At 33.1% G+C, this 15,808-nt stretch overlaps 1 protein-coding gene across 1 annotated transcript in view; it reads right to left on the bottom strand.

The window, feature by feature from the left end:
• Positions 1-250: 250 nt before the first annotated feature.
• Positions 251-15,808, bottom strand: part of LOC114330466 (angiotensin-converting enzyme-like) — a 537,413-nt gene continuing 521,855 nt past the window's right edge. The window contains exon 36 of the mRNA XM_050663676.1: positions 251-4,333. Coding sequence (XP_050519633.1) covers positions 4,161-4,333 — 173 coding nt within the window. The 3' untranslated portion in view covers positions 251-4,160. The remainder of the gene's footprint in view (positions 4,334-15,808) is intronic.

The raw sequence follows: 15,808 nt of genomic DNA, 5'->3' as shown, positions 1-15,808 counted from the left end.
ATAAACGGAGGGAATGATGCTTGAACATGGTGTTGGTCATGATCAATGACCAAATTCTTTTTGGTAACAAAATTTATTAAACGTTTCTATCGAATATTTAAAATAGGTAAGATTTTTGATGTTATAGTTTCTTGTATCTCGTACTTTATAATTAAAATCACCCTTAATGGTTATGAGTGATTAATTAGAACCTCTGGAGAAAACCAATCATTGATGTTAAACAAAAACATCTATTTCTAGACAAAAACGGTTTATACAAAAATTGTTTATTAAAACACTTATTACAACTAAAATGTTAACTTATATTTACACTTTTGTACATATAATTTTAATCGAACGAGATACTGCTAGAAAAATTTATTCTATACAAAAGGTTGAACTGGCAGACAAAAATCTAACATGGCAGCTCCGCAATTGAAGAAATAAATTATAACTATAGCCCCTTGGGTACTAGTTTACTATTCAGAAAATAGAGTTGATATATTTATAGTACAATTTAAAATCGATTGTTCAAGACCACAATTTCGTTAATATAAAATCGGGGTGCCGTCAACAGAGTCAGCTTGGTCTACTAATTAGAGTCAAACAGGATAGTTCTTTATTAGTCTGACAACGCCCTACCTCATATAACTTTAATTTATAATTAACAGAAAGTTGAAAACTCCAAATCTAAATTTTAAATTTGTCATAAATTAAAAAGAAGTCCAACACTCATACTGAATAATTTCACTTTCAAAAATTCAAGTTTTGGTTAATTCTAAACACAGGTTTTAATTTACAGATATGCGACGGAGATGCAAGGTGAAGAACATTAATACCTGGGTAAGAAACAGAAGAGTAGAATGGAACGACCACATAAGCAGAATGAAAACAAATAGAGTAGTAAGGACGGCGAGAGCTGGTTACCAATAGGAAGAGGATCAGTGGGTAGATCACGATAACAATGGAACGACAACTTAATGGAGGCACATTGAAAAAACAGATCGAGTCATGTCTACACAAAAAGAAGAAGATAGAGGGGGAGGTTTTAACTAAGCGCCTAGAAAATCCAGTTAGTCCAAGAGATAAATTCTTACAAGAATCTACTAAAATTTTGAAACGAAATGATAAGGAGGTTTGATAATTTTGAAAACATTTTATTCAGGGAAGAATCCAATTCCAATTTGAACGCACATATCAACTCATAGAATTGTACCTATTAGGTATAAAAAATTCAAAACACATACTAGCCATCATTTTATAACCCTAAGAGGATCTGAAGTAGTTAAGAGAATAGTCGGCAAACTTTTTAGCCAAAGAGCCAAATACGAACAATCTCTCTCTCTCTCCTGTCGTTTCCCCATTACTGAGGATCGTGATTTCTTCCAATATTCCTAACAATGTTTCTCCATTGGTCTCTATCTTCAGCTGCTCTAAGAGCTTCGCAGAATGAGTTTCCAGCTGAATGCTTTATTTGGTCAGACCATCTAGTTGGTGATCGTCCTCTTGATCTTCTCCCCGGAACGTTTCCAGAAACAATTAATCTCTCCAAACTGTCGTCACCTCTGCGAACCACGTGACCAAATAATTGTAGAATTCGTTGCAGACATATTGTGGACAGCCTTTTTTTTAATATTGAGTTGGTTTAGAATGGAACAATACAACAATTTAAAAAAAATTGGCAGCCAAATCTGCTTGTTCAGCAAATAGGTCTGGATCCCGCGTATGAAAAAAAAGTTGATTAATAGCAAGCTGAAAATTTGGTAATAGCTTAAGGGTGTCTGGTCGAATAAACTTTGATATATGGGAACACTGGAACAGGGGCAGTTTAAATTGTGGAATAGGTTAAAAATTTGGAACGGTCAGACCACGAAAACGGCACATGTATTTTGTCCGACAGAACAGACTTAAACTCTCCGAGCAGAGATTAAACTCTCATGCAAAAATCAGACTGCTATTTATCACCTGTCATAATTCCTGTCATTTGACATATTCTACATGTTCCACTCATTAAAACGCCCATTTGGTAATAAATAGCAGTCTGATTTTTGCATGAGCGTTTAATCTCTGTTCGGAGAGTTTAAGTCTATTCTGTCGGACAAAATACATGTGCCGTTTTCGTGGTCTGACCGTTCCCAATTTTTAACCTGTTCCACAATTAAAACTTCCCCTGTTCCAGTGTTCCCATATATCAAAGTTTGTCCGACTAGACACCCTTAAGCTATTAACAAATTTTCAGCTTGCTATTAATCAACTTTTTTTTCATACGCGGGATCCAGACCTAAAACTTTTATTACACTAAATAAAACTAAAGGGCCTAGTCGGTTAAGATAGTGAAAAATGCTCCCAGCGATATTCCAAATAAACACACATGTTCTACATCAAGAAGTATTCGACCAAAAATTTTTAATCCTATAACCATAATCCATAACCTGGCAAAAAATTAAAACGTGTTTTTTCGTTTTTTGGCAATATATTCGTTTTTAATCATAGTAGAAACGTCTGTTTTTTTTTCGTTTTTTAAGCAACTATTCTAAATGGGAAATTAGCCACAATTTAACTAACAAAATAATTTTATTAACGTTTCGACGTCCACATCGGATGTCGTTGTCAAAATACAAAATATTAATAAATTAAACAAAAATGTTGTTGCTTAGTAAAAAATTTTTCTAATAATTTTATTTTATCTGACTCATTTATATTGTAAGGTTTTATATACTAAATACAAAACTGTATTTTTTACAAAATTTTTGGCGCAAAATCTATTTTTATATGTTAATATGTAGAACCGACAAGGGAAAGAACAGCAAACGTGATCTTTCTCAGCTCATAAGAATCAGGAATACCTACTCTTCCAAGCGTTGAAAATGATCATGTCTTCCTTCTCCAGGTGATTCAAAGCAGACCACTTGTGTTGTGAACATTTTTTTCATCTCCAATATTTCCAATTCAACACAAAGACGTTGTTCGAATTTAGAGCGCCATACCTCCTCGTTTTTAAATCCAGAAATTGTATTTCAAAGCTATTAAGGCCAATTTCAAAAGGAGAAAATTTCAACTCGGTTATTGTAGCATTAAGAGCAATAAGATGTAGGTAATGTTTTAATGTAGTTTTTTTCCAATGAAAATATTATTGCGCCTTCCGTGGATATTTGTGCCAGAGCCGCATCTAAGGAGCCAAAGAGACACATGTGGCTCCGGAGCCGCACTTTGCCGACCACTGGCTAAGAGTAAAGTTTTGATTTAGTAAGACCACTTGTCATACTACTGACTTATCAATTGCTGCGATAAACGTACTACATTCACACACATTGATTTCTAGTAGAGCCATCATTCATTTGGTTTTTTAAATACTTTCTGTAGATATGTATATCTAAAAGGTATATAAAAAATTATGAAACCTACACGAGAAAAAATCGTTGCCCTACTAATTTTACGCAGCTGAATCTCAGAAATGGAAACTGAAAAATGGTAAAAATACCGCGAGAAATATAATATATGTGTGTGTGAGAAAAAATGGCTTGGATGCGGGTCCGTTAGCCACAGATTTTTGTTTTATTTTTACCTCAATTTATTAGTTTTGTGATATTTATATCTCTTTCATTTAAATGACTATATTTGTTTCTTTCAAGTAGTTTATGAGTAATTTAAATATTTCCATTTCATGACAACTTATTAGATATTCTATACTAATTGGAAAATGAACTTGTGTTTGTCGTAAATTGTAATATAATTGATTTATATATCTCTCGTTAATTTTGCATTCAAAGAAAATATGGTTCAAATCTCTAATAGAATTAAATTAAAAAATAATTAAATTAAAAATCTAATATAATATAAATGTGTTGTTACTGCTCTTCCATCGATATTAGAGAAGGAACAGTAGCATAGTGGTTAAAATTTAGACAAAATTATTTTAAGAATGAATATTATAGTTCGGTTTTTATAAATAAAACGTACATAACCTATTTGATTAATTATGTTTTTTACTTATTTTTTAATTACTCAATAAACTCCCGACTCCATTTTTAGCATTTTCATTTATGAAACCAGACTTTTAAACTTAAACAATAATTTTTATATCGTACCATAAAAATCTTTATAATTCTTACATATTTGACAATACTATTCAGTTGGTTACCTACAAGAATACATGTTGATAAGTTCTAATAAATCAAATATCATCGTATAGTTTTACTAAACATGTAACAGAAAAATAATGATATAAGGAGCAAAAAGCTGGTAATCGTTGGTGTCTGAGAGTTGTTATAAAATCCTCCATAAACTTGTAGTCCAGCTGTTTCTATGCTTTGTTTACAATAGTCTCCATCGTATAGCCAACCAACAAATTCACCTGTAAATAAAATAAAAATATTGAAAATTTATATAGAATTACGTATAAGGGTTGCGGTGGTCTAAGAGTTCATAATTGCTCATCCCTTTATTTGAAAAAAAACTTGATTGTACAGTCGAATCCGTTTATTAGAATAGCCTTCCTGCCAAGCAAAAGTATTCTCATATCCGTTATATTCCAATAACCGATCATTAGTCGCTAGTAGAAACGTTTCGGAATCCCAAATTTTTATTCGTTAAACCGGGATATTCCTGTAACCGGTATTCTAATAAACAGGTTCGACTGTATTTGCAAAATAGTTATTTTTGGCCGTTATAGATTGAATGACCTGAGATTGGTAGGTACCAATATGATACCAAGGTAAGTAACTGTAGGGGAACCCAAGCGGGGATTTTTGCAGTTATTCGAGCCAGTCAGATTATCTGAGAAACGTTGTACCCTGTAAATATAACTATACAGGGTGATTGATTAGTGTGAGGAAGCTCAGTATATCTGTTACAGTAAAAATTACAAAAAAAAGTTATTGACAAAAATTGTAGGCAGATTTAAACTCCACATTTTAAAATTAGCTACAATCTTACAGAGTGTTCCATAAGATGGTGGCAGACCAAACTTATGTTTTTTTAAATGGAACACACTGTATTTTATTTTAAATTTGAAATCTGCTTCACTTCCACATCACAACAATGTAAAGTTTTATTATGTTATACCGGGTACTTAAAAGGTTATAGCCAATATTACCTAAAAATCGTATCAAGTTTAACTCCCTGTATAATTAAAAAGGAATGTAGGAACATTGATCTATTGCAACCATAGTTTTTTAATACTTGTTAAAAATTATAAAACATATTCGTTCTCATAATATTCGTTAAATCAAATACAGGGTAAGTCAAAATGCAAGTACATTATTTTCTTGGTAATTTTAAATAGAACACCCTGTATTTTATATCACTATCGAAAAGTACTAATATCGTACTTCAAAATTTTATAAAGTACTCCCTATACCTAAAGTTATCAGTTTTCTAGATATTTTTATTTTTCCATCAAAGTATTAATTTGGTAGATATTTTAACGTTTACCAATATTTATTGTTAGTTGGCCATGATTGATTTGTCAGAAACTGACAGTTTGACATTATTATTTATTAATTCAGCATGGGGTACACCGTAAATTAGCAACAATTATTATTTAGTAATTCAGTCATTAATTCAATTTAAATTAGCAATAATGAATTTTACTACTGATGAAATGGTAGATATGATCTGGATTTTGGGGGAATGCAATAAAAATTCATTACTATCAGCTAGAATTTATCAATAACGGTTTCCAGATAGGCGGCAACCGAGACAAGATACATTTGAAAAATTGAAAGATCGATTTAACCGCACTGGTTCAGTGAATTATGAAAAACATGAACGAACAAAAACTAGTGTGACATAGGAAAACGAAATTAGTGTGTTGATGGCAGTTACAGAAAACCCACACACAAGTATAAGGAGTATTTCCAATGAACAAGAACTTAGTTACTACTCCGTTCAAAACATTATATCTAAAAACAAGATGCACCCTGATCATATTCAAAAGCACCAAGAATTAAATAATGATGATTTTCAGAAACGAATAGTATTTTGTGAATGGGCCTTAGAAAAAATTAATGAGCAGAGATATTTTTTTGATTATGTCTTATTTGGTGATGGAGCTACATTCCATCGAAACGGTTCTGTTAATAGGCATAACTTTCACTACTATTCAACAAGTAATCCATACCACATAGTAACACATAGTCAAACAAGATGGTCTCTAAATGTGTGGGGAGGTATCGTCGGTAACCATGTAGTAGGACCATATTTTTTTGAAGATAATTTAAATGGTGAGATTTATTTAGATTTTATCGTAAATCAGTTACCGATATTATTAGAAGAGGTTCCACTTAATATACGTGAACAAATGTGGTTTCTACATGACGGTGCTCCTGCGCACCACAACGAATTAGTACGTGGTGAACTTAATGATCAGTTTGGTGAAAGATGGATCGGAAGGGATGGACCGGTAAGGTGGCCCCCGAGGTCACCAGAGTTCAATAAAATGGACTCATTTTTTTGAGGTTACGTTAAGAACGAAGTATATAAAATACCTCCAACAACAAGAGATGATATGAAAAATAGAATCCGAATTGTATTTCAAAATATTTCTTTACAAATGCTTAGTAATGTAAGCAACTCTTTCAATGACCGCTTTCAAGTATGCATAGATGTTTTGGGAGGTAATTTTGAACACCATACTTAAGTAAGATAAGTTAAAATTACTGTTGTTTTTTATTTTTTTGTGTTAGTTATTTTTTTTAATTTTCCGTCGGTTATTTGTTATAAATTTTATTTAAAATAAATTGTTTTCTTTTCTGTGTCGTTATTTCTTTACTAAATTAATAAACAATAATGTCAAACTGTCAGTTTCTGACAAATCAATCATGGCCAACTCACAATAATTATTGGTAAACGTTAAAATATCTACCAAATTAATACTTTGATGGAAAAATAAAAATATCTAGAAAACTGATAACTTTAGGTATAGGGAGTACTTTATAAAATTTGAAGTACGATATTAGTACTTTTCGATAGTGATATAAAATACAGGGTGTTCTATTTAAAATTACCAAGAAAATAATGTTTTTGCATTTTGACTTGCCCTGTATTTGATTTAACGAATATTATAAAAACGAATATGTTTTATAATTTTTAACAATTATTAAAAAACTGTGGTTGCAATAGATCAATGTTCCTATACTCCTTTTTAATTATACAGGGAGTTAAACTTGATACGATTTTCAGGTAATATTGGCTATAACTTTTTAAGTACCCAGTATAACATAATAAAACTTTACATTGTTGTGATGTGGAAGTGAAGCAGATTTCAAATTTAAAATAAAATATAGGGTGTTCCATTTAAAAAAACATAAGTTTGGTCTGCCACTATCTTATGGAACACCCTGTAAGATTGTAACTAATTTTAAAATGTGGAGTTTAAAGCTGCCTATAATTTTTGTCAATAACTTTTTTTTGTAATTTTTACTATAACAGATCTACTGAGCTTCCTCGCACTAATCAATCACCCTGTATATTGGCTTTTAATACAGGGACTTCGTTAAGGGGGGTCCGAAAAAAAAAATATCCTTAGAAAAACTCGAAATCGTTAGATTAAAATAAGGTAAGTCAAGTACATGCAAAAGAGCGTATATTTCAAAAATCTGACGATTTGAGGGGGACGTAAGGAAATGGGTGAATCACAAAGTTTCACAAAAAAAGCGAATATTTCGTGAAATGAACGTCAGATCGAAAAACTAAAAAATATGTGTTTAGTATTGTTTAAAAATGTACTGAATGATACCAAACACGACCCCCACGGAGAGTGGTGGGGATTAAATTTAAAATTTTAAATACGAACCCCGCGATATTTCGCGAAATGAACATCAGATCGAAAGACTGCAAAATACACTGATTTTTCAATATTTTTGAAAAATCTATCGAATGACATCAAACAACCCCCCACGGAGGCGGGGTGGGGGTGGCTGTAAAATCTTAAATAGGAGCCCCCAAATTTTTGTTGCAGATTTGGATTCTTTACGTAAAAACAAGCAAGTTATATTCGAGACATTTTTTCGAATTATGGATAGATGGCGCTATAATCGGAAAAAACCATTGTTGGAAATGGAAAACTAAATTAAAAAATGGAAAGTCCCCCACTTTATGGGAAACTTAACCTTACTTTTTTTGGTTTTAACTCTTCACAACCCAATAGGTCCCCATAACACTCGAGTAAATGCAAATTTAGCATACTTTCCTCCCCTACTATAAATAAATGTTTTGTCTAAATTTATTGTCCTGTATTTTGCAATAATTAGTTCATGCTTAAAGCATAAAGACACTATGTGTTTTTGCTGATGATAGTATAGATATGTCGTCTGCGTATATTACTATACCGGCATATGCTCCACTGTTCATTTTGTTAATAAATTAAAGATAATATATTAATTAAATAATTATAATTCAAAGATATTATACATATATTAGGTACCTACTATACAGGGTGTCCCGAAAAGATTGGTCATAAATTATACCACATATTCTGGGGTCAAGAATAGGTTGATTGAACCTCACTTACCTATATACAATAGTGCACACAAAAAAAGTTACAGCCCTTTGAAGTTACAAAATGAAAATAGAGTTTTTTCATATATCGAAAATTATTAGAGATTTTTTATTGAAAATGGACATGTGGCATTCTAATGGCAGCAACATCTTGAAATTTGTGCACCCCATAAAAATTTTATGGGGGTTTCGTTCCTTTAAACCCCCCAAACTTTTGTGTACGTTCCAATTAAATTATTATTGTGGCACCATTAGTTAAACACAATGTTTTTAAAACTTTTTTGCCTGTTAATAAGCTAGTGTTTATCGACATATTTTGAATATTTGTCGAATCCACCACATATTGTTAAGGCCATCGGTACATAATTCGCAAATATTTTACGGATATTCCTACTTTTTCTGTCTTTACACAGCAAATTAAGTCTAGTAAAATTCACACTGGTATGGATATATAAACATTACTAGAATGTCATTCTACTTGACAATATCATCATTAACTTTAAAAAGATGGCTTTTGAATATTCTTGGATAACTGTTATTTTTATAATTAAAAATTATTAATTCAGTTAATAAATGTGATAATTTTTTCACTAACTATGTATTCAGTGATTTTAATAATTTATATGTACATATTATATGTACACCGTTTTTAGGCGTCAAAGCCCTTCCGGTAGGGATCTATGGAGGAGTGTCACCGAGCCGCAAGCCCTTATCCATTGCCGTACCGCTCCTCCATAGGCCGATCAGACACCAGCTTATTCCAGACCAAGTCGTAGATTATTTTTAGAATTTTAGACTACGACCTCAGCCTTTTTATTTTTCTATTCACCGGGCTGGGGCTAGAACCTCGATCGCCTCGACCGCATATCCTCTAGAGTTGTCAATCGTGCGCCTCAGTCCGCTTGGCTGAGGCGCACGATTTATATGTACAACAAAAACTAATACTCAATCGAGAAAAGAGGAAAAGTGTTAAAGTGATTTTTTAATAATATATTGTTACTATGGAACGCTTACAATTTTGATCATCTTTAAGAATACTTGGATCACAGAATATATTATCCTGATGTATTCTCTGCTTGGATCTTCCACAAATAATACACAATAAATAACTTTTTATTAAGTTCACGTCTTAAATCAATTATTTATCAAATACATTATATATCAATAATATTTAATCAACAACTCAAAATATTCCCGATGTCATGTCAAATATTTAAAATATTTACTGATTGTCACTGTCTGACTGACAGTATGCTGACAATATTCTATTCGACTGAGTGCGTTGTATGACAAAGGTAGATTTGGAAATATTACCACGGACATTGTGTTCATTTTTTTCGAATCCTGAAAAAACCAATAAATATTTTTGAAAAATTTAAAGGCAGAATGAAAGACTATATTATTACCGAGGGCCGAAAGCCCCTTAGAATAAATAAAAAGTTTATTTTGAATGAGATATTTTAAATTAAATATCACACTAAATTTTCTCTTAGTTTTTCACCCCTGTAACTTATTAAAATAAACATTATAGAAGTTCTCAGGGACTTTCGGCCCTCGCCAATATCGTAATCTTTCATTCTGCGTTTAAATTTTTCAAAAATACTTATTAGTTTTCTCAGGATTCGAAAAAAATGAATCCCAATTTAAATAGCATTGCAGCCGAAAATACGTACCCATTCTCTTAAGTACGATTATATTTATAGAGACTATCTGAAAGTTTATTTATAATTTACATTTTTAGGTATATTTTGACAAAGAAGCCATATCTCGATAAAAGGTGACTTGTCAAAAAAAGACTAAGAGGCAAAAAAGTTTTAAAAACACTGTGTTCAACTAACGGTACCATAAAAATAGTTTAATTGGAACGTACACAAATATTTGGGGGGTTTCTCATTATATTATATTATATTTATAGAACAATTTATTAATTATTTCGTCACCGACAATTACTATCCCACCTTCAACCACGAAACATGTAATCAAATAAAGTAATTAACTTCCGCATTAACGCAAAAACCACCGTGTCACAGCGTTGGGAGCGACGAAAACCCTTCCATTCTACATAATACCATATGATCATATCCATACCTGTTTCGTCAATCAACTAGAGCGTAACCAATGTGTTTCACAGCTGCATGAGTTTCCAAAAGAGATTTGTTAAAACATAAGACTGTGATTTAAACGAGCATGTGTTAAACAATGATATCTCTCGTTTTTGCTTCACTGAGTACGGGAATTTTTCGAAAACGGGGACTGCAGACTGCAGTGTTATATTGACAGTATTATATAATAGAAATGTTTATGTTGGAAAACGGTGTCATTACATGACTACTATCTAAAGGTTTACAATTTCATCGTGATGATATTAATATCAGTGGGTACATATTAAATTTACTATCCAGATACAGGATGTACCAAAATGCATGTGCATGTTTTTGGGATTTGATTGAGGCACCTACTTCATCTGTAAGATTAGGAGTAGAAATATTCCGATTCTTTCAAGTTATTGAGTTAGTCTTCGGAAGTAAATAAATTATATTGTAGTAACGAAAAGTTAGTTTTATTACATTATGAAATGGAAAACTAACGCAGTTTATACCAGTACAAAGCGGAGTCAGACAAGGTGACTCATTAAGGCCACTGCTCTTTAATACAATAATGGACGAAATAATAGAAGCAGTACGTAAAGGTCATGGTTACAGAATGGGGAACAAAGAAATCCAAATATTATGTTATGCAGACGACGCCGCAATAATCGCCGAAACAGAAGACGATCTCCAAAGTTTAACACACATCTTCAATACAACAGCCAAGAAATACAATATGATAATATCAGCAGAAAAAACCAAATGTATGACAACATCTAAATACCCACTACGATGTAAAATCGAAATTTATGAGAAAATAATAAAGCAGGAAGCAAGGTTTAGATATCTGGGAATGGATATAACCAATTACGGAGATGTTGAAGAGCAAGTACGACAACAAAGCTTAAAAGCAAATAAAGCGGCGGGATCTCTTAATGACACAATCTGGAAGAAGAAACACTTAAGACAAGACACAAAAGCAAGAATCTATAAAGCAGCAATTAGACCTATATTGACATACATGGCGGAGAGAAGACCTGACACATCTAAAACGAGATGACTACTAGAAACAACAGAGATGAAAATACTCCGACGAATATCAGGGAAAAGTCTGTTGGATTGGAAGAGAAACGAAAACATAAGATCATGCAATGTAGAAGACATAAATGGATGGGTGACAAGACGGAAACATGAGTGGAACTAACACATTAGTAGAATGGCAGAGGATAGGATAGTACGAATAGCACGAGATAAGTCACCAAATGGACGAAGAGGTATTGGCAGACCAAGAAAAAGATGGTGCGATAACTTAAACAATTTAGGAGGTTAATATTGAAGAAAAAACAGGCTTTAAAGCCTACATACAAGAAGGAAGAAGAAGAAGAAGAAGAAGAAGAAGAAGAAGAAGAAGAATAACATTATGAACAAAATCACGTATTACAGCCAACAATATGGACTCAATATACACGTAAAGAAAACAAAGCTTATGATCATTCGCAAAAAAAAGATAACAGAAGGTCAACTTTAAGACAAGTAAACCCCTGTAAAAAGAGTCACGCACTACAAGTACCTCGGCGCCTCAAAGAGATAAGAGCGCCCATCGGAAAAGCTAGATCCACCTTCAACCGGATGGTTGAGACACAACCTCTCTATTTGTAAAAGGCAGCGTTTAGACACCGCGTTAAATCCGAGCAATTTATCGATTTCAATCGAGTTGCTTAAATTTATCGTTGTGTGCAAATGGTACATCGCAGCCATATATCGGAATTGGAGTTGGTATCGGATTGCATCAATTTATTGTAACGATCGAGTTGTTTCAGTTTATAATCAATCATCTTCTTCTACGGCACTACAGCCCAAATTGAGCCTTGGCCTACTTTATTTTTTGCCTCCACCCTTGATTGTCTGTGGCGGTTCTTCTCCATACACGGACTCCTAAAAGGGCTTGTGTGTCGCTGTTTACTGTGTCTTCCCAGCGCTTTCTTGGCTTTCCAACCGGTCTCTTTCCCTGCATTCTAGCATTCAGTGCTCTTTTTGGTGGCCTATCCCTTCCCATTCTTATCACATGTCCGGCCCATTGCAATCTTTGTATTCTAATGAAGTTTGACAGGGGTGCTTCCTTATAAAGTTGATAAAGTTCGTTATTGTATCGACTTCTAAAGATTCCGTTTTCCCTCACAGGTCCTATTATTCTCCTCAGTACTTTCTTTTCGAATGTGTTGAGTTTGTTTTTGGATGTTTCTTTCAGGACCCAGGCTTCACTGCTTCACATGTTATTGGTCGAATTAAAGTTTTATAGATTTTCATCTTTGTATTTTGGTGGACACTTTTAGACCGAAATATATGGGAGAGGGTAAAATAAGCTCTGTTTGCCTGAGTTATTCTCTTCCATATTTCTCCATCTTCTGATCCGTCGGCATATATTTCTACTCTCAGGTATGTAAACTTTCCAACCATTTCAATGTCATCTTCATGTATAATGTTTTGTGGGACTATATTTCTTCTCGTCTGAGTCTATATTTTTGTTCTTTCTTTGTTAATTTCCAGACCTAGCAATTTTGTTTGTGTTTTGAACTCTGCGTGTGTTTCCTGTGTCCCTGTTGATGTTCTACTCATAATATTAATATCATCGGCATAAGCGCCCAGTTGAACCGTTCGGTAGGTCAGTAGGTTTCCTCGTCCAGTTTGCATTTGCCTAACCGCATACTCCAGTGCCAGGTTAAAAAATGTTGGGGCCAGCCCATCTCCCTGCTTTAGTCCCTGCGAAATTTAGTTTATAATCAATCGAGAAAATATATCGCAGCACAGCTTAAAAAAAATCAATAAATCGTAGCAATTTATGGTCACAACATTTATCGCGGCGTCTAGACGCTACTTAAAAGTAAGAATTCTACGATGGTACGCCTCTGTCCTTTTTTATCGTGTTAAATCGTGGACCTTGAAAGAAGATATGTACCGAAAATTGGAAGCATTTGAGATGTAGCTATATCGGAGAATACTCAAAATTCCGTGGACTGACCAAGTCACAAATGAGGAAGTCCTCAGAAGAATAAATAAGAACTGAGAGATACTGACCATCAGCAAATCTCGAAAGTTGCAATACTTTGGACACATTATGCGAAGTGAGTCCAGATATGCCCTGATACAAGCTATCCTACAGGGAAAGTATTTGGATAACGAGGCACAGGAAGAAGAAAACCATCCTGGTTGAAGAACCTGGTTCAACACATCTGTGCAGCTTTTCCGCGCTGCTACAGATAAGATAACGATTGCCATGATGATTGCCAACATTTGTCAGGGATAGGTACACCGAGAAGAAGAATTACATTATAATCGGAATCAGGCGCGGATCTAGAAATTCTTAATAGGGGGGGGGGGGGCAGACTTACCACAAATATTTTATTGTCCAGATTTGGCCATATGGCTCACACTTACTCCAAACAGAGGCGGATTTGAAGATTTGCCGCCCCTGGGCTATCTAAAATTTACCGCCCTCCCTCTCGCCAATTTTTACTGTTTTACCAAAAATAGCACAATTCGACACCCCCATCGAGGTTGTAACTCAAGTTACATCTATTTTCAGATTTCGACATAGGCGAATTCAGCAAAAAATTGCGCACACGTCAATATAAACGACATAGTTTAATTCTCAATAGTTTCGATAACAAGAAGTTGTATTTTAAGTTACGTATGCCATTTTACTCCATTTTAGCGTGAAGAAGGCAATAAAACTGGATACTTCCTATGTTAAATATCTATTTTCTTTATACTTGACGATTAACAAGGTTTTTAGAGTTACAACTTTGTTGCACGTATGTTTAATTTATAAAGTAATCAAACATACATATGGTATATCTGATAAGTCAATTTATCGAAATATAAATAAAAAAGGATTTACGGACTTTTTTTCCTTTTTGATAATTGCGGTGGACGAAATAAATAATGTAGAATAGTTTTTACTACGTACCTGTACGTAGTAAATAAGTTTAAAATTAATATTACACATGTATTTTTTGGAATAGCACATTTCAAAACGAGGGTGATTCAATGCATGCCCTTATAGAAAAACGGAAAAAACAAGTCGTATATGCTCCAGACCAATGGATAACCATGATACGATGTGTCAAAGCATCAAGCAAGCCTTAATCCGTAACTGAAATAAATCAGAAGCAAATTCTAAATTTTAACCTATTTAAGGACACACATGCTAATTTTGAAGTAGATGTTAATAGTAAAAGAGTAAAATAATAAAACAAAATGGTCTAAAATTAAATATTTACAGATACGCAATAGAAATGCCAAAAATTTGAGATATTTTATAACATGTTTTTTTCATAATGATAGAATATTATTGTTATTGTAAAATTTATAATTTCCAATTAAAGTTGTGAAAACTATGAGTTGATATTTTGTTTTAATATACCATAAAACTAATTTTTTCCTATCTATATTGCCGAAGACTCAAAACATACAACCTTTTAGTAGTAAAACTGGAAAGATAATTAACACGGAGATTGTAGAATGGTTGTTAGGCAAGTTCCAACCTTTTTCTACGAATAATCATGTTTACTCTTAAGGTTGTATCTCAATCAAACTCAAAATTTTCAATAGTTAATAAAATTAGAAAACATACATCTCACAGTAATCCCTTATTATGTTACAAATATCATATCGCATTATTATAAAAGAATCGGACATCTTGGATTTTAAAGCACCCTATATGTCTGTGTAGATATTGGCATTGAATCCGACCCGGGCCGACCGTCACATGTAACACCGTTGCCGTATCCTCTATTTTTTCATACTATCACGTTACAATTTTTTGTGATATTATATTTGTGTGTGAAATGTATCATTTTTGTGTATTTTAGGTATGTTCTAATATGTTATGTATATATAGGTTTTTACTTGATTATTTTAAATCATTGTGACGTTTAACTTGCTAGAAACCTTGTAATATTGTGTACCTAATGTGTTAAAAGTAAGTAGTTTTGAAACACCAATTAAGTAAAGTTTATTATGTTGTTGTTTTCACCAATTTTGAAAAAATGTGAAAACATTGAATTGCCCACGTCCGTCTGTCCGTCCGTCTTGTCTGTCTGTTTGCAAACTCAACTCCTTCGTCATTATACCAGGTAGAATGACAAATGAGGTGTCAAATGAAAGCTTATCCAAGGATGGTACTAAAGGTGAGAAATTTAACCTAGGCTGTCTGTCCGTCTGTCTGTCCGACCGCGTATATG

Source organism: Diabrotica virgifera, chromosome 1 (genome assembly GCF_917563875.1).
Source record: "Diabrotica virgifera virgifera chromosome 1, PGI_DIABVI_V3a".
In the NCBI taxonomy this organism is placed as follows: domain Eukaryota; kingdom Metazoa; phylum Arthropoda; class Insecta; order Coleoptera; family Chrysomelidae; genus Diabrotica; species Diabrotica virgifera.
This window is presented reverse-complemented; position numbering and strand designations above follow the sequence as displayed.